General features: G+C 35.8%; 1 protein-coding gene across 1 annotated transcript; it reads left to right on the top strand.

Annotated features, from left to right (window-relative positions):
- The first annotated feature begins 753 nt into the window (after positions 1 to 753).
- On the top strand, positions 754 to 26,681 carry LOC129270949 (U2 small nuclear ribonucleoprotein A'-like). The gene is made up of 11 exons (XM_054908290.2): positions 754 to 927; positions 10,033 to 10,132; positions 17,188 to 17,228; positions 18,345 to 18,451; positions 20,419 to 20,497; positions 21,237 to 21,283; positions 21,698 to 21,800; positions 22,606 to 22,685; positions 23,658 to 23,730; positions 24,376 to 24,487; positions 24,965 to 26,681. The coding sequence occupies exons 2-11, from the start codon at positions 10,063 to 10,065 to the stop codon at positions 25,084 to 25,086; spliced, it is 834 nt and encodes a 277-aa protein (XP_054764265.2). The 5' UTR covers positions 754 to 927; positions 10,033 to 10,062; the 3' UTR covers positions 25,087 to 26,681.
- The last annotated feature ends 432 nt before the right edge of the window (positions 26,682 to 27,113 follow it).

Here is a 27,113-nt window from a genome sequence, read left to right as displayed (position 1 = left end):
AAACTCCGCGTTCGAGTGTCTAAGTGGCGCCTCTATTTTGGGTTCTTCTCTTTTCTTTTTTTTTCTTAATTGCCTCATAGCTAGGCGGCTCATAGGGCGCCCATGCCATGCACACCTCCTGCCAGTGTCTGCCCCTGGATCCATGCATGTACCGGCCTGCCTCGTTAAATTTCATCAAAGGAAATGATTTCCTGTAAATTTCTCCATATTCCTGAAACTTCTAGGTTTTTTTTTCACAGCGGCTTCATGCACATCCACCATCGGAATAGCATGAGTGTCGAGGGATCAAGAGGGGGGGGGGGGGGGGGGGGGGGGGGCGGGGGTCGGATGAGATGAAGCTAAGTGAAAAATAAATGGTGAAGACATATCAAAACCTATTTACACATGAAAATGGTTTTGTTTTCATGCAAGGTCAAATTTTCATTATGCTTGCCTTATAAAGAGAATATACGGTAGGTCTGACTTGCCGGCCCGTACAAAAAAAAATCTACAAAATTAAGACTTGTGATTGTTCCTTTTCTTCTGCCTGTATATGTACCCGGTATCTCATTTAATTTTAAGTATTTATACTTTCTGTATTTCTCAGTTATTCTGTTATATTTTTTTGTTTGTTTGTGTTTTCTGGGGTGGGGGCCGGGCATGTCGGTCCAACAAACTAAACGTTTATTTTGTTATCACAATAGATTTTTTTTCGTATTATTCGTATCTTCTGCGTTTTTTTAACAATGTCCGAATGCACGCGGGATCTGCATTAAGTCACTTTCGACAATTCCTGAAACGGCGTCTTTGAAACGTGTTTTTTATGTGATTAAATTGTGTTCACTGAAGTAAAACAGATCTGTAAAATGGTTAAATTAACACCGGAATTGATTGATCAGGCAGCACAGTACCTGAATCCTGTGAGGGATAGAGAAATTGATCTCCGTGGTAAGTAAATCGTCGATTGTAAACTGCTGTTCAGTTTGAGTCTGTGTGAGTGTGAGGGCGAGTGAACGGTAGTCTCATTGCCTCCTGCCCCGGCGCTCCGGGGACCTAGACTAGAGACCCCGCGATGCGGCGGTGAATTCTGCTGGTTGCAGCTGCGCGCTGCGCCATGGCCATGCCATGGATGGCTAGCCAGGGGAGTGTTCAATCATTTTCATCCGACAAGTTGTCAGATCTGACATCTTTCCCTGCATGTTGACTGGCTGAAAGGCACTGTTCCTATGGTAACTGGCGGATAAAATGGGACTTGTCGGATAAAACGTCAGACAAGTCCTTTCATGAAACGCTCCCCAGGAGGCTCCGAGACAGCTGGCAGCCGTCTGTTTCGAGTTTTTTAACATTATTTTTTTTAAATTTCTCCTCTTACACAGACCAGTAGAGGCGCACGGCCAATATGGGAGACTCTCTCCAATACTAATAGGGGAGACAATCTCCCACATTCGAGACTTGCTTTGCAAAAGGACAAACAGTAGAGGCGCACGGCCAATATTGGAGACTGTCTCCAATGTGGGAGATTATCTCCAACATGAGAGACTTTTGTAAAGAATTTGGGTATCCAATTTCAGAGACAGTCTCCAGTTTTGGAGTCCAATTTCCTTTGTTTACATTTGCTGCAAAAGGATTATCTTGGCGGCAAATAAAAATGTGATAAGCAGATTCCTCATGAAAAATTACCCCTTTTCACCGTCTACATTAAATATTCACCGTCTACTTTTGTTTTGATAAGGATTTTTGTTGTCAATCACACACAAAACAAATGGGCTTCTGACCTCAGTGAGACAAAATTTTGGGTGGAAAAAATCATGCTTTTGTTGGTGTTGTTTCTTTTGTCCTTTTGCAAAGCAAGTCTCCAATGTGGGAGATTGTCTCCCCTATTGGAGAGAGTCTCCCATATTGGCCGTGCGCCTCTACTGACAAAAGAAACAACACCAACAAAAGCACAATTTTTTCCACCCAAAATTTTGTCTCACTAGGTGGTTTCAAACCGCCTCGATCACAAGAATCCCTGTTAAATTACGATAACTTTTTTAGGCTGAAAAATACCCATTAATTATTCCTGCATTCACACCGCCCTGAAACATACCCTTCGCCTTCGGGATAAGTTCCTGAAGTTACGAGCATGCGCAGTATGGTCTGATAAGCAGCAAGGCGCGAAATTCAAAATCACTAGCCCAGCAGCAACCCATGCACGGCGCCGCACCCAACGACACGCTGGGCTAAAAGTTCCCGTAATTTGCTTTCAGACCGCCAAAATACCCACGACCTTGGAAAAATCCCCGCGAAAGTTCTCGTAATTTCGCCAAGTACCTACTATTTATCGGGTATTTTCTTTCGGGGATATTACGCGTAGTTTGCTTTCACACCGCCAAAGTACCTGGTATTTTCTGATCGGGGTAAATTTCCCGAGGTCAGAAGCCCATTTGTTTTGTGTGTGATTGACAACAAAAATCCAAATCAAAACAAAAGTAGACGGTGAATTTTTAAAGTAGACGGTGAAAAGGGGTAATTTTTCATGAGGAATCTGCTTATCTTATCACATTTTTATTTGCCGCCAAGGTAATCCTTTTGCAGCAAATGTAAACAAAGGAAATTGGTCTCCAAAACTGGAGACTGTCTCTGAAATTGGATACCCAAATTCTTTACAAAAGTCTCTGATATTATCTCCCACATTGGAGACAGTCTCCAATATTGGCCGTGCGCCTCTACTGCAGACAGCTCGCTATCATGCAGCCACCATTAGCAGCAGCTAGCAGTGCCAGTACAGTAGCTAGTATGATGGGGTGTCCAAACTTCGCGGACTTTTCAAAAATATTTATTAGGCTTAAATTTGTTCACAAAATATTCATAATTCATACAAAGCCAATTCAAGAAATAGTTACCACATTGACGGCAAGATCGTAAACTATAAAATCATGGACGAAAATGTAAAGTAGGTCAAAGGGTTACGCTGGTATAGCGATGTCAAAATTCTATTCCGATCGGCGAATGCGCGCTGTGCTGAAAAACCGTTCTGAAAAAGTGTGACCTAACTTCGCGGACCAAAGTTTGTGTGGAGATTTAAACAAAAACTCAAGCTCAAAAAATGAAATATTTATATTAGATCGACAGCAAAATGCTATACTCAGGGACAACTCGGACCACGGGACAACTCGGACCGTGGGCCGAGTTGTCTCACCCGTTTCGTGATTTTTTCCCCACAAATTTGAGTCTATTTTTCCGTCATTTCGAAATTTCTTGTAAAGATTTTCTAGAGATATGGTCTGATGGTAATGTTCTTCACTTTCTATTACTTTTTTTTCGCTGAAATAAATAAAAAAGTGTAATTTTAGGCGTTTTTCGACAGCTCGCGATTCCCATAGGCGCGTGTGTATTAACTGTGTAGGTGCTCGGCTCGGCCCCGCTCAACAACTGACTTGATTTTGTGATAATTTCTCCTCAAGTTACCACTTTTATCGCAGAAGATGGACTTTCTTGTATTCCATTAACTCCATTTTCTCATCAAAAGGATAAAATTTGGAGTATTGCACGATTTTCTTTAAGTTTTTCACCTTTTCTCTCTGGTCGTAAGAAGCGAACAACCGATGAACGGTCCGCTGCTCTTCATCGCAATTCTACGTAGCTCGGCCGCCTAAACTGGCGGGGTGGGATTCAGCCCGAATCCCCAATGGAAGTGGGCGTGCACAGTCAAAGAGCTGAGCTTGACTGAGTGAGAGAGTGAACTAAACTTGAAGCTTGGCAGTGTCGTATAGCCTCTATAGGCTCTGCCTTTTTTTTGTGTAGATATATATATATATATATATACATTTTTATTTTTTCTATATTGATTTTCCCTGGTGTAGAGCTTTAAGATTGTAATAATTTAATATGCTTTAATTTCTTTGACTGAGTGTGACTGTGGTGTGGATGTTTGAGTCGCACCAAAAACACTTTTACGTGGGTGGGGGCTCTGGGCGGTTCACTCCTGCCCCCGAAATGTGAAAAATATTTGCGGTGTAGCTGTTTTGGCATGCCGGGCTGAGGGTAGCCATCAATAATTTTTTTTTTTTTTTGGGGGGGGCTTAATTTTTAATCAAATTGATTATTTTTAGGCCTATTAATTTTTTTTTTACATTTTATTTTATTTTTTTATATTGAGTTTCCCTGGTGTAGAGAGCTGAGTTTTAAGTTGCAATAATCAATATGCTTCAATTTCTTTGACTCTTGAGTGTGACTGTGGTGTGGATTTTTGAGTTGCACAAAAAATACTTATATGTGGGTGGGGGCTCGGGGCGATTTCACTCCTGCCCCCGAAATGTGAAAAAATATTCGGGTTGTAGCTGTGTGGGCATGCTGGGCCGTGCTGAGGGTAGCCATCAATAAAAAAATGTTTCATTGGGTCTTACTTTTTTAATGGAACTATATTTATTTTTAGGCCTATTTAATTTTTATATAAATTTCATTTTTATATTGAGTTTCCCTGGTGTACATGTACGTAGAGAGCCGAGTTTTGGAGATGACGAGAGGGACGAGGAGGTGAGGGATGGCGATGGTGAGAGGGATGAGGATCTTTGATGAGAGGGGTGCATGGAGATGGTGAGAGGGACGAGGATGTGAGGGATGGGGATGATCATGGGAGGAAATCCCAGGGGGGGACGTGTCCCCCTACCAAAAATAGTAAGGGGGACACAATATCAAATGTCCACCCTACTATTTTTCTTCTTGAATAATGGAGAACAAATACATCATTCACAATCGAAATAATACATGTATTTAGGACTAAATGACCTTATATTTTTGAAAACACTTTTTTTTCATGTCAATTATTTTGGGGTTAAAAAATGACCCTATATTTTGGGCGATAACCTTTTTTTTTTAATGCTTAATTGTCAAATTTTCCAGCCCTTGATCCCCCCTACCTTTGGGGACAGATTTCCGCCCATGGGGATGATGATAGGGACGAGGATGATGATAGGGATGAGGATGATGGGGAGGGATGGGGATGATAAGGTGAAAAGCCGGCAGAGATAGATAGATTTAAGAAGATAACCCAAAACTTCACATATGGCTTGATTTTTGCTCTAAATCACGTTATGTGATGAAAAATCATACTAGGCCCTACAAGTATTTGGGTTACATTGAAAGAAAATAAGGGTAATCTTTTTTTCCAATTATCAATAAATTAAATTCTTTGTTCAATAAAAATGATGAATTTATGATTTTGAATTTCATTTCTTTTACATATTATGTGGTTTTTCTTTTTGATTAAATTTATTTTATTACTTTTTTTCATCACTGCATCATGATTTTTGTCTCACCTGGATAGCAGAGTGAGACTATATAGGCGCCGCTTTTCCGACGGCAGCGTCAACATCAAATCTTAAAGGGATGGTCCGGGCTGAAAGTATTTATAGCTAAATAAATAGAGTAGTATGCACTGAGCAAAATGCCGAAAATTTCATCAAAATCGGATAACAATTAACAAAGTTATTGAATTTTAAAGTTAAACATTATTTTGGGAAAACAGTCCTCATGAATATTCATTAGGTGGGCTGATGATGTCACATCCCCACTTGTTCTTTTGTATTTTATTATATTAAATTAAGGTTTATTCAAATGTTTTCCTCCAAGAACTAGAAAAATTGGATTGACAACTGATTTAGTGCATAGATATTTATTGCTGCAACTTATTTCATTATAAGGGAGACATATTATTCACACAAGTATGAAATAATGAAAAAAAAATATGATTTATGTAATAACATAAGAAAACGGAAAGTGGGGATGTGACATCATCAGCCCACCTTATGAATATTCATGACGACTGTTTTTACAAAATATTGCTAAACTTTAAACTTCAATAACTTTATTATTTGTTAACCGATTTTGATGAAATTTTCGGCATTTTGCTCAGTGAATTCTACTCTATGTATTAAGATATAAGTATTTTCAGCCCGGACCATCCCTTTAACCGAAGGTTGTAAGTTTCTGAAATGACAGCATAACTTAGAAAGTATTTGGACATATAGTTCATGAAACTTGGACAATCAAGTATCACTGAACATCCTGCAGCAAGTTTCAGGTCACATGATCAAGGTCAATGAACTTTGGCCATATGGGGGTATTTGTTGAATAACTAATTTTGAATAACTATTTTATAGTAGTTTTCAAAGTCAGCACTGCTCCCGGGCACTGCTGCTATATTGAATCGTGTAATGCAGGTGAGACTGCCAGAGACGTTCCACTTGTTGTATGTACAGGGCTCTCTTTTAACTCAGTTTTTTTTTTATTGAAGAGACCACTTTTTCTCTAGAAAACAGAAATGATAAATAAATCATTTAAAGGGATGCTCCAGGATTAAAATATTTATATATAAATTCAATTCAATTCAATTCATTTTATTCAATCATTTAAAAAATCAATATACAAACCAAAATATATACAAATCATACATGAATGTAACAGTATAGTTTAAATGATTAGGGTGCCCCTAAAAGCAAAAGCTTGATGAGTGGGACACCCAATACATATATATATATATATAAGCGTACATAAAAGTGAAAAGGTAACAATAATAAACACAAACAATACATAAGAAAATAAGACGGTAAACCTACAGGGGAGAGGAGGGGGGGGGGGTCAGGAAAAGGGTGTGGAAATGAATTGTGTGATTAATTGGCATACATAATTACAAGTGAACTTTTGAGTTTTGTTTTAAATGCAGTAACATTTGTGCTAGAAATTACAGTGGAAGGGAGGGAATTCCATATTCGAGGACCAGTGGATTTAAATGAATAAAGGGTTGATTGATTGAATGCTACAGGATAATGGAATTTAGAGTTTGAACGGGTATTGTATTGATGGTAGTCTTTATTATATTTAAATAGATTAATCATATTAAGGGGTGCTAAGTTGTGATTTATGTAGTACATTAGAATTGCAATTTGAATTTTATGAATATCAAAAACTGTCAAGGTGTTTAATCTAAAAAATAAAGGGCGTGACGGAGCTAGGTAGTGGGAGTTAGAACAAATACGTAAAGCCTTTTTTTGGAGTATGTGTATGGGGTTTAGTTTTGTAGTGCCACAACTTGCCCAAGTGATATTACCATAATAGATATAAGGAAGCAATAAAGAATTGTAGAGCATAAGCAATTTTTTTTCTGTAAGATTATTACGTAATCTAGCTAATATACCTATATTTTTTGACATCTTTTTACTAACAAAAAAGCGGTGTTCATTGTAAGACAATTTGTCATCAAGTACAAATCCTAAGAATTTTACGGAATTTACTAATTTTAAGGTTACATTTCTAATTTTAACATTGAAGTCGAAAGATACATTGTGGGATAAATGAGGTTTTCGAAAATACATAACACTTGTTTTGTCATAATTGACAACGAGTTTGTTTGCATCGAACCAATCACAAATCTTAAATTCATCATTTGTTTTTTCCAGTAAATATATAAAATTGCTATGGGTAGAAATAATAGTAGTGTCATCAGCAAATAAAACATAATTAAAGAATGAAGATGCTGAACATAAATCATTTATATAAATAAGGAAGAGAAGCGGGCCCAGTATGGAGCCTTGGGGGACTCCATACTGGGCGATAGAATATTGAGAATCATAATTGTTAAATGAAGTGTAGTTTTGTCGATCAATTAAGTAGTTCTGGAACCATTCCCACACTGCTCCCCTAATACCGTAATGAGATAATTTATATAAGAGAATGTTATGGTCTATGAGGTCGAAGGCTTTTGATAGGTCTAGGAATATTCCAAATGAGTGGTAATTATTATTCATATTAGTTAAGAGGGTATTATTTAAGTCAATTAATGCATGCTCACATGAATGTCCTACCCTAAATCCGTATTGACAGTTGTTTAATATTCTGTTATTATCTAAGTGGGAAATTAATCTTTTGTAAACAATTTTTTCCAGGATCTTAGAAAAGCATGATAATAATGTAATAGGTCGGTAATTAGAAAATGAATGTTTATCGCCTTTTTTGAAAACTGGGATGATTTTTCCGATTTTTAAGCTATTAGGTACTTTGCCAGAACATAAAGATAAATTAAATGTATGTACTAATGGTTCAAGTATAGAAAAAAATACTTTTTTGATAACAAAGGAACTTATATCGTCAAAACAGGTACTATAGGTCAACTTTAATTCCTTAACGATTTTAATTATTTCTAATTCATTGGTCGGATAAAAATACATAGAGGATTGACATGGATTACTTAGGTATTGGCTAAAATGATTTTTGAAATTATGAGCAGATTGTTTTAGGGTATTTGAGGCAATGTTGGAAAAGAAGTTGTTAAATTCATTTACTATATCTTGATTATTACAGACTTTAACATTATTTTTCATAAAATATAAAGGAAAATTTTGTTTATTTTTCTTACACATTAGGTCGTTTATAATTTGCCAAACCTTTCTAAGATTATTTTTATTCTTGGATAATAAATCACAATAATATTTTTTACGAGCTGATCTTAAAAGCTGATTTAAAATGTTACGATATTTTTTATATTTCATTTCAATTGATTTAGTACTTTTTTGGCAAAAAAGTTTGTGAAGTCGATTTTTTTTATTGATACATTTTAACAAGCCATGACTAATCCAAGGCTTTTTAGCCGAAATCTTAGTCTTTTTTTCAAGTTTACAATTCACATTAAATGCTGATTTGAATACTTCAAGGAAATTATTATATGCATCATCTGCATCACCTAATGATAATATATGATTCCAGTCAAAAGAGAGTAACATTTTGTTGAGGCTATCAATATTTTCTTTGTTAATGCTTCTTTTCTTAAAATTCAAATCGTCTGTTTTAGAATAAGACCTTTTATTACGGGTAATTGAAAAAATTGGCAAATGGTCAGTTGTATCGTCATAAAATATTCCAGAAGATATATTATTTTCGCATACATTCGTAAAAATATTGTCGATTAAAGTTGTCGAGCAACGTGTTATTCTTGTAGGTCGGTTAATCAAGGGTCTGAGGGAATAATTATACATTATATTAAAAAAATCATTGACATTTGCAACTGATGAACTATTCAACAAATTTATATTCCAGTCACCCATAATATATATATTCTTGTTTTCATTTATAATTTTACTAAGGCATATATTTACATCGTTATTAAAATCAGTTACATTTGAACCAGGATCACGATAAATAATTCCAATGATTATGTTTTTTTTATCACATATATTAATTTCAAGAAAGAGAGATTCACATAAGTTTTGCGCTAGATTTATATCCACTCTTTCTATCACATTCAATGAATCATGAATTAACATGGCTACTCCACCACCTCTACTTTTTGTTCTGTCACAGTGAAAAAAATTATAATTTTCCATATGGAATAGTTCTTTTGGAGTTAATGGGTGCATCCAGGTTTCACTGAATCCATATATTAAAAAATTAGGACTAATTTGTTTCGTAATAAAATCGTGTATATTTTCAAAATTTTTATGTAAGCTTCTTGCGTTAAAATGGAGTACACTAAATGCATCATTATCAAAAGTCATTTCAGAATTGAATTCAGCGGGTAACCAGTATCTACATGTACTTGGATTATCAAGTACAGGGCAGTTAACATCGGGATCAATATTTGATAAGTTATCTTCTTTATTTATGCACATGTTAATTTCACAATCATTTAACTCATATTGTATATCATGGTTGAAAAGGTTGCCAAATTCTATATCGGAAAGGTTGTTAAAAGGGAAAGGGGATTCACAAAATAACATAATTTACTCAAAGATTAAGGGTAAAAAATACAATGGAAAAACAAGTAAAAAAAAAAAAATTAAAATTAAAAAAATCTTGTATTAAAATTGTTACATAAACAAGAGTGCAATTTGGGTACACAATAGTTTATTCACACTTTCAAGTTTCATTACATGTAGTCCAACAGTCTTTAAAGTTTCATGAGTTCATCCTTTGTTCGTATGTGTCTTTTCATTGTTCTGTTTCCCGTTGTAGCGAGCAGTGCAATGATCCGGCCATCAGAGGCCCAAGCTTCTTTGACTTTTTCATGTTTCTTTGTAGTGTAGAGCAGCTCTTGATTGGCAGCGGTCAATGACTCGTCAATTCCGATTCCAGAACCTTTCAGTTTTCTGCGGGATCGGAGAACTTCGTTCCGTTTTCGGTAAGACGTGAATTTTACCACTATTGATCGTGCTTTTTTCCTTCTTCCTTCTACTTTTTCATTGTTCCTCACAGCGACACGGTGTGATCTATCTATATCATGCTTCGATAATTCCACGCCCAGCTTATCTTTGGCAATGGTGCACACAAGGTTATCTGTATCTTCTCTATCATGCTCTGCTACCCCGAAGAACTTCAAACAATTGCGTCTCGAGTATTGTTCTGCTTCGTTGACGGCAATTTGAAGATTGTTAATTGTGTTGCTCTGATTGGTTGATAGTTCTTTCAGTGCTTTGATTTCGTTCTCCTTAACTCGAAGGTCTATCTCTAATTCCATTCTATTTCCATCATAGCGGTCAAGTCGCTCAGTAATATAATTGTTCGACTTTTCGATTAGCTCAAGTCGATGCAAGAACTTGGTCATTTCTTTGTTCGTTGCCCTTTCAACAGCCCTTTCTACTGATTTCTCAATGGAACTGAGGAATTCATCACCTTTGAGATAATCATTGGCTGCAGCAACAGCCGCCGCTTGGGCCTTCGCCATGATGAAAATATGAAGACCGAATATGAGAATATTATAAGAAATGTTATAATGAATATAAAATGTTGATTGTGCGACCTTCAGGCGTTTCACAAATTGCAGTTTAGTTTATACACGATACATTACATTGCGTTAAGTTTTCTGCAGATAAAAAGGCCCTCAAAATTAATTGGTAATCATTGTTCTCATACACCAAATGCACTCTATCACACACGTCAGATGATCATAGTGAAAGTTCTTCAATGAAAATGACCATGAGTATAATAAAACTGAGCATGATAAGAAAGTTCATCGATGTATTCAAAGCCAAAAAACGTAATGAGTCATAAATATAGTTTGAGAAGGAGTATAAATAGTTTACCAGAGTGCGTAAGTGTGAGTGCGTATGGGACTGAGGCGTTCTGTTCCACGAAGTAATCACGAAGTAATCGTTCAAATAGTCAGCAAAACATCATATCTGTGATCCAGTGAAAGGTATATTGATATGGATGAATCTGGAATCTGGAACTTCACGAGTTCAAATCGGTCAAATCAAGTCAAAACCTGAAACAAGCTTTTACAAAGTGAAGCAAACGAAGTAGCTCTGTCCTGATGAATTTCCGAATATAACTGTATATAATCAACACAGCGAGACGAATCTGATATAGATATATAGATATAGTAACATCACATATTAAAGTGCTTATTTCATAAAAATCTGATAACAAATAGGGGGGTTATTGAATTGAACATTTAAAAATTAATCAATCTAATTTCATATAATAAAATATAAAGAAAAGTGAGGATATGACATCATGAGCTTGCTTATTGAATATCCATGAAGACACGCCAGACCTGTTTCACCAGAATAATGCAAATCATTCTTTAAAATGCAGCGATAATTTTGTTATTCCTTATCTGATTTTGATCAAATTTTCATTGTTTTCTTTGTTCAAATCATATCATTTTCAGCCTGGAGTACCCCATTATCACTTATATATATAACTCATTAATATTGCCACAATTTGGTCCAGTTGTTCAAATTATCTAGTAAATACAATATATTTTATTATTACAGAAGCTTGTCATTAGAGTCATTGAGAAGGTGATCATAGAGCCAATGCTTGTGTCAACAATTTATCAACTACGTGACCTGCAACTTGCATAATTTATGTAAATATATACCAAAAGTCAACAATTTTCTAACTGGTACACCTTAAATGATTACATCCATAATTATGATACCAGGAACTAGAAAATGTAGATTGGAAAACAACACTAGGGCAACTTAGTGTTAGATACAGATTTCAGTTTTCTAGACTGGGTGATATTCTAATCAAAGAAAAACAAAAACAACATCACTCCAAAGGAACTGCAAAAATTATTTGATAAAAACAAAACCCTCTTCATAGTTGCTCTTTGCAATATCGTATTGACCACCCTTCTCCTGTTTTTAAAACCCAGACAAGCATGATTTGTTGCTACCCCCCCTTCCATGTACCTGTCATTTCTTTGTATTTTCCCTCTTTTTCTTTGTTTTTTCTATTGATCGATGTATCAGTGTTTAGTATTGTTGTCTTTTTTTATACCAGTAATAGAATATAAATTTAATTGAAATGAGAGTGATGAACATGAGAAAGGGAGACAATGATAAGATAAGAATGGAGATAAAATATTACAATTTACAGAATATAACATATACGTATGTATATTTCTATTTATTCAAAGTTCACAATTCATTTTTATTCAGGTTTACATTTAAAATTTAAACAAGTTAATTAAGTGATTAAGTGATGCATTTTGGAACAATACTAAATTAAATACATTTTATATTGAATAAACAATAATTGGTAAAAATACAAAACACAAAACTTCTAACTCTATTCTTTCCTCCTGTAAAAAATTACAAACTAAATGAAATGGACATTAGTTCCAGTGGCAAATTTGCTTGTCAAATTTTTCCTGGGAAAAAATTATGATTTGGTAGTGAAGACCTTTTGTCAAAAAATTCCTATACAAAATGCCCTCCGGCCCTGTAGGGAAATTTTGGATCCGCCCTTGATTATATTTCAAATGGGAATAAGACCGAGTGGCCCTAAAACTTGATTGAAAAAAATATTCACAACTGCAGGGCAAGGCTTCAGTCTCCAAGCTCATGACTGTGCAAGTACATCCACTTCCATTGGCAATTCCGGCTGAATTCCACCCTGGCAGCCTGACATCCACCCTTACCAAGAAATGAAATTAAAGAAAGTAAATCAGGGAAAAACAAGGAATGGCACAATGAATTACATCAATTTATTTTAAATCCTGTAAGAAATAAAAATAAGTAATAATTAATTTAATAAAAAATTAAGCCCCCAAATAAAACATTTTTTTACTGATGGCTACCCTCAGCCTGGCATGCCCACACAGATACACCTAGAACATTTTTACATTTCGGGGGCAGGAGTAAAAATGCTCCGAGCCCCACATAAGTATTTTTTCCGTGACTCAAATTTCCACACCACAAAGTCAAAGAAATTGAAGCAGTAGCATACGCAGGATTTTTTAAAAGGGAGGGGGTTCAAGCTGAATGAAATGTTGATCAACAAAAGAAAAAAAAAGTTCTTTACCACCAATTTTAGGTCGTTTCCTCCCAAAAAATTGACAAGCAAACAAACAAACCCCCCCAAAAAAAAAAATTAGGGGGGCCAGGGAATGGGTATGAATTTTTTTTTTAGGGTGATTGAACGCCTGTAACCACCCCCTGCGTACGCTACCAAATTGAAGCATAATTATTGCAACTTAAATCTCAGCTCTACACCAGCGAAACTCAGTATAAAAAAAAAGGATATAAAAAATAGACCTAAAAATAATTAATTTAATAAAAAATTAAGCCCCCAAATGAACATTTTTTATTGATGGCTACCCTCATCCCGGCATGCCCACACAGCTACACCCCAAATATTTTTTCACATTTCAGGGGCAGGAGTGAAATCGCCCCGAGCCCCCACCCACGTTAAAGTATATTTTGTGCGACTCAAACATCCATACCACAGTCACACTCAGAGTCAAAGAAATTGAAGCATATTAATTATTGCAACTTAAACTCAATATAAAAAAAAAAAAATATATATATATAAAGGCCTAAAAGTAATCAATTTGATTAAAAATTAAGCCCCCCCAAATGAACATTTTTTATTGATGGCTACCCTCATCCCGGCATGCCCACACAGCTACACCCCAAATATTTTTTCACATTTCAGGGGCAGGAGTGAAATCGCCCCGAGCCCCCACCCACGTTAAAGTATATTTTGTGCGACTCAAACATCCATACCACAGTCACACTCAGAGTCAAAGAAATTGAAGCATATTAATTATTGCAACTTAAACTCAATATAAAAAAAAAAAAAAAAAAAAAAAAATATATAAAGGCCTAAAAGTAATCAATTTGATTAAAAATTAAGCCCCCCCAAATGAACATTTTTTATTGATGGCTACCCTCATCCCGGCATGCCCACACAGCTACACCACAAATATTTTTTCACATTTCGGGGGCAGGAGTGAAATTGCCCCGAGCCCCCACCCACGTTAAAGTATATTTTGTGCGACTCAAACATCCATACCACAGTCACACTCAGTCAAAGAAATTAAAGCATATTAAATTATTACAATCTTAAAGCTCTACACCAGGGAAAATCAATATAGAAAAAATAAAAAAAATATATACATATTTACACAAAAAAAAGGCAGAGCCTATACAACACTGCCAAGCTTCAAGCTGTACATGTAGTTCACTCTCTCACTCAGTCAAGCTCAGCTCTTTGACTGTGCACGCCCACTTCCATTGGGGATTCGGGCTGAATCCCACCCCTCCAGTTTAGGCGGTTGAGCTACGTAGAATTGCGATGAAGAGCAGCGGACCGTTCATCGGTTGTTCGCTTCTTACGACCAGAGAGAAAAGGTGAAAAACTTTAAGAAAATCGTGCAAATACTCCAAATTTTATCCTTTTGATGAGAAAATGGAGTTAATGGAATACAAGAAAGTCCATCTTCTGCGATAAAAGTGGTAACTTGAGGAGAAATTATCACAAAATCAAGTCAGTTGTTGAGCGGGGCCGAGCCGAGCACCTACACAGTTAATACACGCGCGCCTATGGGAATCGCGAGCTGTCGAAAAACGCCTAAAATTACACTTTTTCATTTATTTCAGCGAAAAAAAAGTAATAGAAAGTGAAGAACATTACCATCAGACCATATCTCTAGAAAATCTTTACAAGAAATTTCGAAATGACGGAAAAATAGACGCAAATTTGTGAAAAAAAATATCGTAATGGGTGGGACAACTCGGCCCGCGGTCCGAGATGTCCCGTGGTCCGAGTTGTCCCAACCCCAGAATCGGTTAGTAACACATTTAATTCACATTTTTGATGATTTCTGCTTGCAAAATGGTGATATCGTGATGCTTGTTGAGAGTATCAGATTTCTTCAAAACGGGCGCTAACAGGATAAATTTGCCGATCTTTTGTCAATATTTTCATGAATACTGAACTCATCCTAAAGAAACTTACACCAAAAGGTAATTTTAAGTCGCTTTTCACGTTGATGATGTCAGATTTTAAGGATATGGCTATTTTTTTAGATAATGACCGTCCGCGAAGTATGGACACGCGCGAAGATTGGACTCACTGCCATACTTAGTAGAGGCGCTGGTCCAAAAATTTGGTTGTCCCAGAATTCAGAAAAAAAGGATATCCTCATATATTATGAGTCATAAACCAAGGCAAATCATGTCTTGAAGTTGAATAAATTGAGACTGTCCTTGTTTAAGGGGACGCTTTTTTTTTCACTTCCCCCTGCGGGCCAAAGACAGCAATTACGGAAATTGAGAGTGCTAAAAATAGATTCAGTGACCTCAATTCCCCCCAGTTCACCATCTGTTTTTCATGACTTGCCGTCTTCCAATAATATTGTTATGAAACCTGATATGAATACATTGACTAGCGCACTTGATTGATGTCTGCACTTGACAGGTAGATAAACTTTCCTAATCCCAGATTTCTTAAAGTTGCGTGGAGAAATCTTTGAAAACTGAGAGAGTCCCTGTAAACTGGGACGATCCCAATTTTCTGACCAGCGCCTCTACTGATTAGGGGGTTAACAATGCAAAATCCCCCCGATGGGGCGGGCTCATCAATTTTTGTCTTTATTTTAGAAAAATATATAAAAAGAACTGGACCAAAATAAAGATAATATTAAGGCTGTAACCGATTTTAAAATCGGCTCCCAATTTAAGCCGATTTTACCACAATCGGCGATCACCTCCCGATCTTCGATCATGCCCCTTGAAGGAATAAATCGGATATAAAAGATCGGTGTAGATCTAGTTACAGTGCGTGATCGTTCAGAACGTATTTCAAGATTTTTTTTTTCTTTGTGACTTTGTCAGGAAGATGCGCGCGACCGCGAACAAAATTTTGATGTATTCCTTTGTTTTTAAACATCGCCGATTCGCTTTCGATTTTAGAAGCTTAACTGCCGATCTGATTTTTGATCCGATTTACAACATTAGATAGTATTATTCTGTTTTGGCTTGAAACGCATCAAAACTGGAAAAAATAAACTTAAAAGGGGAAAAAACAGTGACTTACTTTGGCTGTTGCACAACTCCCACTTCCTCTAAACCTTGGTTGATCCGAACTTAATACATAAACATATGGCCATTGAGTCCCTGTACTGTAACTGTATAGACCGAGTTTAATAGAACTTCAGTCTCTGCAATTGGTGAATGGAGCCAACGGAGTTCAGCGGAACAACCAACATAACAGAGACTGAAGCTTTTGGTCTAGGAGGCTCCTAGAGAGTAAAAATCATTTACTAACGTACATGCTTACTCTCCACGGAGCCAGGGATTCCATTGCATTTATCTGCGTGTACCGCAAAAAAACCTAAAACTTTTGCCCCCGAGATTTCTACTTTCCTTCTAAAAGATTTCTTTTTTAAACAAGAATTCATTGAAAAAAAATGAGAAAAATATTATGAAAAGACGGGGGAGACTTGCCCGGATTTTTACGCCGCCATCTTGTTTCTCATGATGATCGCTAACGCTACAGACGCTTAACTGAATCATTAGGCCTAGATCTTGCTAGTCTAAAAATTATTTGTAATTTTTGTAATGTAAACAAATTGTATTTGTGAGTAATATTTAAACTAAGCTCAGAATAAAATAAAGTTCACTCAGAATAAAACCACAGATTTTTTCATTTTTAGCCCATATTTAGCGACCCTGCTTCTTAAATCTAAGCTACATGTACGCGGCTGCGCATGCTCTGAAAATATGGCGCAGATTCCACATACTTATTTTTAAGACCAAAATTTTACTTTTTTAAAGGGTATTTCAGAGATTTGTTTTTGCAATTAAAAATGGTGATGAAAGACTAATAAATTCAACCATGCAATGTGTTTATCTAGATGTAAATGAGTCCTCAGCCATTGTATTCATTAGAAGATGCGGAATTTGCCATTGTTTATCACTTTTTTGTTGATTTTTACAGGATACAAGATTCCAGTCATTGAGAACCTTGGTGCAACAATGGTAATTTTTTATTGCTTAATTATACAGTCATGCATTAATTACTGTTATCCTTAAAGGGAAATCCAGCCTTGGCCATAAAATGTTGTGTTGGGAAGGAGAAAAGTAAATTAAACAGAATGGTGAAAGTTTGAAAGAAATCGGACAAGCAATAAGAAAGTTATAGCTGCTTTAAAATTGAGATCACTAATAGTATGTAGATTTCAAATTGGCAACTGGGTAAGTAAATTATGACAAGGGGCAAGGACAACTTTCCCATAGGCCATGTACTTTATTATCAGGGATTTGTGGTTTTCTCCTAATTACCCATTCCCCTGGGGCAGTAATCTAAATATAACCCAGGTAGTATATTGTTTTATGTCCTCATGAAAGAAAAATATAATTTGAAATAAAACTTTTGGGAAAAATGACATTTTAGCCATTATATGTATTGGAATACATAGAAGAGTAGTCCTTGCCTGTAATACATCACTATGACATCCCATATGCGGCCAATTTGAAGTCTCCATGGGTATAGTGATTACCAATATTTACAACTTTTAAAAATTCATTACTTTCTTGTTGTTTGTCCAATATTGTTCAAACTTTCACCTATCAACTTGTCTGATTTTTCTCTTTCTTATAAAAACAAGTTTTTATTTGGGTTGGATTCCCCTTTAATGCATAAATTTCAGTTGTGTCAATGATCAAAAGTTTGAACAGAATCCAACAAAATGACCAAGTAAGATTGTGTTCGAATAGAGATTATGTGTCAGATGATTCTGGTAGAACATGAGTTATTGCCCAGTAATGATTGAAAAGAACAAGAGACAAGCCTTTTTTTTTTCAAGCACATGCCCACCTATGCTTATCTGTGTTTGTGACCTTCAGTGTAATTTAGGGGTTTTAGCCTTCTTAGGAAGTAAATTGTATGGTGTTGTCTTCTTTAAAAAATTAATACATTTTCACAGTTAAGTATGATGCCACATCACCGCTGTTATGCTGTTTTTATTTTGAATGTAAAACTTAATGAGCAAATGAACTTTGTCACCCTTCCTGGAAAAAAACAATTCGCTTTAATTCAGTACTAGGCTTGTTGCTTGCTCCATGTCTAAATCTTTACTTTAATTTTCTCCATAGGATCAGTTCGACACCATTGATCTGTCAGACAATGAACTGCGTAAACTTGATGGGTTTCCCCTCCTCAAAAGAATGAAAACTCTCATACTCAACAATAATAGAATATGGTAAGGAATAATCGATATCAATAGCTGAATTGAGCTTCCACGCACTCTTTTTGGGACCACCGGAAACAATTATAAAAGTACCCCAAAAGGTCAAGTGTGCACAAAGTTCCACACTTTTTGTCTCACCTGCATAGCAGAGTGAGACTATAGGCGCCGCTTTTCCGACGGCGGCGGCGGCGGCGGCGTCAACACCAAATCTTAACCTGAGGTTAAGTTTTTGAAATGACAGCATAACTTAGAAAGTATATGGACCTAGTTCATGAAACTTGGCCATAAGGTTAATCAAGTATTACTGAACATCCTGCCTGAGTTTCATGTCACATGACCAAGGTCAAAGGTCATTTAGGGTCAATGAACTTAGACCATGTTGGGGGAATCAACATCAAAATCTTAACCTAAGGTTAAGTTTTTGAAATGTCATCATAACTTTGAAAATATATGGACCTAGTTCATAAACTTATACATAAGGTTAATCAAGTATCACTGAACATCCTGCATGAGTTTCACGTCACATGACCAAGGTCAAAGGTCATTTAGGGTCAATGAACTTTGGCCGAATTGGGGGTATCTGTTGAATTACCATCATAACTTTGATAGTTTATGGATCTGATTCATGAAACTTGGACATAATAGTAATCAAGTATTACTGAACATCCTGTGCAAGTTTCAGGTCACATAATCAAGGTCAAAGGTCATTTAGGGTCAATGAACTTTGGCCAAATTGGGGTATTTGTTGAATTACAGCCATAAATTTGAAAGTGTGTTGGTCTAGTTCATAAAACTTGGACATAATAGTAATCAAGTATCACTGAACATCCTGTGCGAGTTTCAGGTCACATGATCAAGGTCAAAGGTCATGTAAGGTCAAAGAACTTTGGCCACGTTGGGGGTATTTGTTGAATTGCCATCATATCTCTATAAGTGTATTGGTCTAGTTCATAAAACGTGGAAATAAGAGTAACCAAGTATCACTGAACATCTTGTGCGAGTTATAGTAGTTTTCAAAATCAGCACTGCTGCTATATTGAATCGCGTGATGCAGGTGAGACGGCCAGAGGCATTCCACTTGTTTCTATTGTGTGTGTTTGTGCATGTGCATACATGGAGTACTTTATGCATTGGTATGGCCCCATACACTACTGTTTGTGTCAAGTTCCTATTCCTTGGCTTTAAAGATCGTGTGTTACAGAATCATGCTTGTGCATAGAAGCTTCATCCAGCTATTGGATATCGATGTAAGGAGCAGACAGAGTTGAAAATTTGTGTGAAATAATTCATGATTGATCATTTCATTATTCAAAGGCCATTTTGAATAGTGTTGGAAGGTGTACTGGTATTGTATAGGCCTAATTATGTGAATTCAAAATCATTTTGTCATATAATATATATATCTCAATGAAGCATTAAAGACTAGTTCCTGCCCACAATATCAGTTACCTGGTACTATGGTTCAAGATATTTTCAATCACCTGGCACCATGACAGAGCCCAACTTTAATAGTTTGTTGAAAACCCATTTATTTTGTTTGATAAACATTGCAGTGTCATTCATTAGTATTAGGCATTTTGCCACCCACATGCCTGATACTATGGTTGATTCAACTGAAATGAAAGCTTAAAACACTATAACAATGCTAAAGGTATGGACTATGTACCATAAATCATATCTGTAGATGCAAAATGAAGCATTTTTTAAAGTAAAAAAAAATTGTGCATGTTTATACAGTCTATGTCTTCTGTCATCACATACTTGGTCATATTTTTGGTTGGAGGTTGCTTGTAGATAAAATCATTGAGGGTCAGCCTTCGACTAAATGGACCTCTTTGTCAATATGAGATATGCAATTCCAAATTTAAGCAATGTTTATTTTGAAGACTTGACTGGTGCTAATGACCCAATTGCCCATTTTGTAAATATATATAATGAAATGACGACTGCACTCAGCTTTATCCTTCATTTTCTTACAGCCGTATCGGAGAGAATCTTCAAGAAAATCTTCCCAAACTTGATTCAATCATCCTCACAAACAACAGTATTGCAGAATTGGTGAGTTAACTTATTGGGAATCCAGCCCAAATGACTGCATGTAGTTGTTCTAAAAAAAAAAAAAAAGAAGGAAGATTTAGGAGCAGGTTGATTGAAGTTTCAACTTACACAAACAATAAGAGTTATGAATTATTGAAAGATGTAATTACTATGTCTAGGGTGCCTCAAAGCTGACCAAAGATGTCATCTCATTGTGCTCTGGGGTAGTATAAACATAAAACATGTAACACGGAACATGTAACTAAAAATTCATCCTTTTCAACGGCTTTCAGTGAGAAGGGGTTTTTTTTCATGAGGACCTAAAAACAACATCAATCTATGTTACATTTTGTTAGTAAGGGGAAAGGCACAGAAGCAAAAATTTGAAAAAAAAAAGGGAAAATTCCTTCCATCTACATGTATCACAAACCTCTCACCACTAGGACTATTCTTTTGATGACAATATACAAATACTATTACTTTGAAACTTCAGTGAAAATATTAAATATTACCCCAACCCCCCCCCCCCCCCTCAAAAAAAGGTATACATTTCAAACATGAAACATACTTAAGTTCTATTTTTCTTTTACATATTACACATATGATATTGGCTTATAGTAACATCTTTCAGAATTTCTAACTTGTATTTTATGATCATGTCGTAGGTGGAATAGCAATGAGATGTTGAAGAATAAACAATACTTGTCAATCAGTTCACATGATTTTATCTACAATACTATTTATTCTTCTGTTTTCCTAGGGGGATTTAGACAATCTTTCCACCATCACAACTTTAACCTCACTGAGGTAAGTTACAAACATGATTTCTTTTAAATACTAATAACTGGTCAGATTTGCGTCATTTGTTAATAAATGAATTGATAGTGATACATATACTTGGTAATGAACTGCACTAACTTAACGTCAGATGTTTTGAAGTGCTGCACAGTAATGAATGAATAATTAAAGAATAGAAAGTAAAATATATATATATATTCCTTAGAGTTTATTATTTGTATGTATTGATTTAGTCCCTCTTTGAATATGTCAGGGGGCTTTTCATCAAGTGTCTTGTCAATGTAATCAAATGCAAGATTTTTATCAGTTATATGTTGAAATCACTATTCAGTCTTTTACACTTATTGAATTTTGGATACAGAATTAAGTTCATCCAAATTTACAATGATTTCATTTTTTTTAAATCTTCTTCGATTCTATCAGTCTATTAAGGAATCCTGTAATGGGTAAGAAACACTACAGACTGTATGTTGTTCACAAGGTACCCAGCCTTAGGATATTGGACTTCAGGAAAATCAAACTCAAAGTAAGAATTTGTTTCTTATAGGGTGTTTTTGTTCATTGAACCTCTGTAAATTAACCAGGGATGCCACTTTTCAGACTGAATTCTGAATTCAGAAAAAAAAAAATTTCGACAAAGCTTTGGCCATATAAAAGAAAGGAGTCATTCTTGATAATCTTCAAATTAAAAAAAATATATAAATAAAGCCGAAGTGGCACCCCTGTAATGTGTTACTCTTGTTCATAGCCAAGATTTCAAGGGGGGGGGGGGGGGGTTCAGCCCAGGCCAATAAATTATTTTATATTTTCGGGGGCTTCTTATCACAACTTACTGCCTAAATCTGCAACATCGGATAAGCTTTAACATTGCAATGTATGGGGATTAACAGGGCTCTGTTTCCAGTCCACTTTTAAGCATTTTGGGTGCAAAATTGCCCTGAGCCCCTTTTGTAATTTTTTCCTTGGTTTGGTTATATGGTCTCACAAAATATCACAACCTAGTTAGGTGTAATTAATTGTAATTTATTATTCTTGTTTATGGCCTATGTCACTAGATAAAGAACCAGGCCCCGTTGCATAAACGTTACTATTATGGTAACTTTGCCATCCACTAGTAACTACCATGGTAACAATGGTCAACAGCCAATCAGAATTAAAGATTACATGGAAGTAACCATTGCATTGCAAAGTTACCATAATAGTAACTTTTATGCAACGGGCCCAGGAATAACATACGAATAGTTAAAATGTTACATGTAACCAGTGCAGACATTCAAGACGTCCTGTTCTACTTTCTTTTCATGATGGAAATTTACTTGTTTTTCTTGCAGGAAAGGGAAGCGGCTGCTCAACTATTCAAAGGAAAGAAAGGAGAGAAACTTGCTAAAGATCTTGGCAGGAGAGCAAGAACGTGAGTTCTAAATGAATGTGTGTGTTTAATAGTTCATGCAAGAAAGTTTCTCCCTTATTGTGACATCACACATACTGAGCTCTCAGTCAGCCCCAGTGTACTCAGCACCATGCATTAATCATAGGATTTTAAAAAAAAATTTGGGGGGGGGGGGCTACTTTTTACAACCGATTGCCTGAATCTGCAACATTGAATAAGTTTTAACATTGCAGTGAATGGGGAATTTCGGGGATGCTTCTTTAATTTTCTAGAGCTCTTTTGAGCATTTCGAGGCAAAATCGCCCAGAGCCCCTGTTATAATTATTATGATAATTATTGTTATTGTAATATTTTCTGTTTCTTGGGATCTCACTCAAGTTCTACTGATTAACCCTTAATATTGGGATTTATTGTTAAGTTAGATCTTTAATTTTTCAATTCTACCTTGAGGCGAGTGCTATCTTGTATGTCTTGGGGGAAAAAGTGATCGACTCGGTGGGCTTCTCATGAAAATAAACATTGGTGGCATATCTATTATGATATGTATGAATCACAGAATATGTAGCCTGTAATCTAGGTGGAGGCTGCAGCTTTTGTCTTTGCCTTTATGATCCTGATGCTGTCTTGCAAAATGCCAGCAATACATCTGATGAGGAAGACTGCACACAAAGCAGTCACCACCTCTACACTGTGGTCTTGCATTAGTTCTTTGTTTTCTTCTTATTGACTCGGGTTCGGTGAGGGTTTTTAGTTATGTATGAAAAACTGCCATCGTACATTGATGCACTCATAACTTTATGTGTATTTGCAAAAATTTTCAGGGGGTCGATTTGACCCTCGGATCCCCCCCCCCCCCCCCCAGTTAAAGGGTTGAAGATGTCCTGTTTCTCAATGTATATCAATTGAACACTGACTATGCTCGGATAACAGTTAAGATTAATGAAATGTGAATAATGTTGAAAATTCTCTGTTTCTTCTTGTACTATCTTGCAGGTTTGTTCCCGGTGCTGGTCTGCCGACTGAGCAGAAGACGGGTCCTTCACCAGAAGATATTGCAGCCATCAAGGTAAGTATGTCTAGGACTGGAAGAATAGACTAGTACTAGTATTACAAACAGGGTTAAAACCAGGGAGTTTTTAGTGGTAGGAATGTCATCGCCATACACTTTGCCACCCCGTTTAACAGGGAGAAAAACCTGTTGGTTTTCAGGTCTAAGATATCAAGATATCATATGTATATTAATAGTCAGTGGGGATATTAGTTGCATTTAGGGGTTGTGACAGTACACGGAGTGCCAGCCAGTGAGATGTGGAAGGTTCCAACTGGAACGATCTATCCATTCTTGTTAATGAATATATTATATACTTGTTAGCATGAATGAATCCATTGTTCCGGGTGGAGATGAGACCCCCCCCCCCTTTCCCTCTCTCTCTCTCTCTCTGAACTCCTTTCCCTATTGCACCATTGTACATGTAGGTCCTAAAACCTTGGTAATATGTATGTAGCACCTCAATCTTTATCTTCAGAACCTTATCATGAGCCTCAGTTACAAGTCATTATGTAAGATTACTCAATGCATAATTTCAGCTATTTTCAATTGTGGCCACTCACATCCTTGAATAAGGTAGAATACAGTCAAATGATTTGAGCTAGCAGAATTCCCCAGTATAATGCCAGTTTTACATGTTGTTATTTGGTTTTTTAATGACAGGCCGCTATTGCCAAGGCAGAGAGCTTTGAAGAGGTGGAGAGACTGAAACAACTTCTCCAGTCTGGTCAAATCCCAGGCAAGGATGACACTGCAGGCAAGAAAAAAGCACAAGGTGAGACCAGTCTTCAATAGCTGCCCGACGGGATTAAACCACATATGACCTGTTTGGAACTGACTGATTATGCCATAATATACACATTCCATAAACCATAGCTTAAATATTTGCTGGCTCAGTCTAAAACAGGATTAGTTAATAGTTAACAGTACTTTGAATGAATTTCGTAAGTAGAAAAAAAATTATTAACTTAATATTGCACGAGTTAAATATTTGCTCAAGACAGCAATTTTTTCAGACCTTATTATGCAAAACATGCGATAAATAGTAATTATAATATTAACAATAGCTTGATTTGCATAGTGCTTTTTGCTAGAGGATTACAAAGCACAACAAATAATAGATTACATTGGTATAAACATCATTACATTTCTCCTCTGTTGAACATAATTCAGTGGCCACAAAATATTTGACTCAAGCTCGCTTGTATCAACTTTGATGGTAAAGTTTTGAATATGATTTTATCACTTTCAGCGGAAGGAGGAGAGATGGAAGAGGAGAAAGAGGAAGAGGAGGAACCCATGGATGAAGGCCAAAGTCAAGCTCAAGGTCAAACGGGATTTAATAAATGGGACCCTCCTATTGCAGTACACTGACAGAGTAACCCTGACATAGCAACAGAAAATAGACTGTAATGGAGCATGGAAAGCTTCCAGAATCCATGACTGTGTATCATGTACATGTACCTCAGCGGAAGTAAAAGAGAGATTTATGGGAAATATTTCCTGGAGTACTGTATGGAGTCCACATTGGCAAGATATGAAGTCAAAACGTTTGACAATAATGTACAATGTAAACATCTCCAGTAAAGTTTTCAAGCCATATTCACAGTGGATATATCTGCTCTGGTTGGATGCAAGTGTTTAAGGGACCATGATTTGCTGGACGCGATGTTACAAGAATCTGAAGATTTTGAAGAAATCCTTTGATTTTATTTTAGTTGAACTCTTGAGATAATGATAATACTTAGCAGGATGTTTGCTTTTGGTCGAGATAGCCGTTAATGGTGGACGACGGGAAATATGGATTTACAAGTCCATTCTGGGATCTATCTCAAGAGACTCTTTGTTCACCCAGGCTAATATGTTGATTTTTTTCACCCAAAGTATCATGCTTAATTAGTTGTGAGATATTGAAACAAAAAATTGTTTGTCATTAATGAATTCCTGAAGTACAGGAAAGCTACAATAGAATCTATTGAAAGAACAGGGCATCGAAATGGAATGCCAACATTTATAAAATGATTTTAAAAGGGTTTTATAGGAAATTATATAAATTTCTTTTTTTTTTAGATTTTGAAATTTCTGCTGGACTTAATATTCATTTTTGCAAGGAAAAGCAATCACTCTCAATAATTGAAATGAAGTATTGAATTATTAGAATATATTATTGGAGAATAGTACGAAAATTATTGAATTAGTCTTGGAAAGTGGAATTTATGTTACACCTTGACATTATCAGATCAAGGAGATGAATTTTCTGTTAGATGAATGAATTTTTCCTCTTTCAAAAGATTTTTTTTTTTAGAAATCATAAAAGATCTTACTTTTCAAGTCTCATTAGGTACAAATAGGCCAAGTCCTTAAAATTTGAGCCAACTTTTTTTAGTTACACCTGCATTACGTTTTTACAAGGTTATGAAATGTCTAAAATAATGATTTATGTATTTTACCAAGAAGGCAATTCTTCAAATTCCGTTTCCATTTATGTATTTATTTGGATTGATGGACTTCCCTTTTTTGTGTGGGGGGGGGGGGGGGATGGGCTACTAAGAATGAGGTAGTCAAAGTAGTACTAATTTTGAGATCAAAACTGATTATGATTATAATGATTATAACAATTCATATTATTTTTAATTCAGAGAGCATATTATGCATCATCATCTTAGTTTGCCAAGTAACTATGGTATTTGTAATTATAAAAAAAAATCCTGCCAATGTACCTTACCAAAAGTCAAGTCCCATCTTGCAAGAATCCCCTCAAGCGAAGTTTCATTGCTTCTCCTCACATTTCAGCACAGACAAAACGATGGGGAATGCTGGAAAAATCGCTGTGGAAAGATGCATAGCCCCTTTCCTGCTGAGAGTCGTGGCATTGGCTTTTGGTAGGGTGTGTGATAGTAGGTTCATTGTACATTTTATTTCCATTTTGTAAGATATTTTCAAGTAAAAAGGATGAAAAATGTCCTCGACTTCTGTTCATTAATCAGTTATTATTTAGCAGTACACAAAGTCGACTGTTAAAGGTCAAGTCCACCACAGGAAAATGTTGATTTGAATAAATAGAGAAAAATCAAACTAGAATAATGCTGAAAATTTCATCAAAATCGGATGTAAAATAAGAAAGTTATGACATTTTAAAGTTTCGCTTATTTTTCAAAAAACAGTGATATGCACAACTCAGTGACATGCAAATGAGACAGTTGATGTCCCTCACTCACTATTTCTTTAGTTTTTTATTGTTTGAATTATACATTATTTCATTTTTTACAAATTTGACAATACGGACCAACTTGACTGAACCATATAGTATTAAACAATGCTAATTCCATATGTTAAGGGAGGAATTATTGTTTCACTTGACAATGAGGAGAAAATAGGAATATTTCATATAATAAAATACA

The sequence above is a fragment of the Lytechinus pictus genome, chromosome 11 (assembly GCF_037042905.1).
Source record: "Lytechinus pictus isolate F3 Inbred chromosome 11, Lp3.0, whole genome shotgun sequence".
Classification (NCBI taxonomy): Eukaryota; Metazoa; Echinodermata; class Echinoidea; order Temnopleuroida; family Toxopneustidae; genus Lytechinus; species Lytechinus pictus.
Note: the sequence above shows the minus strand (reverse complement) of the source record. Positions and strands in the feature narration are given on the sequence as shown.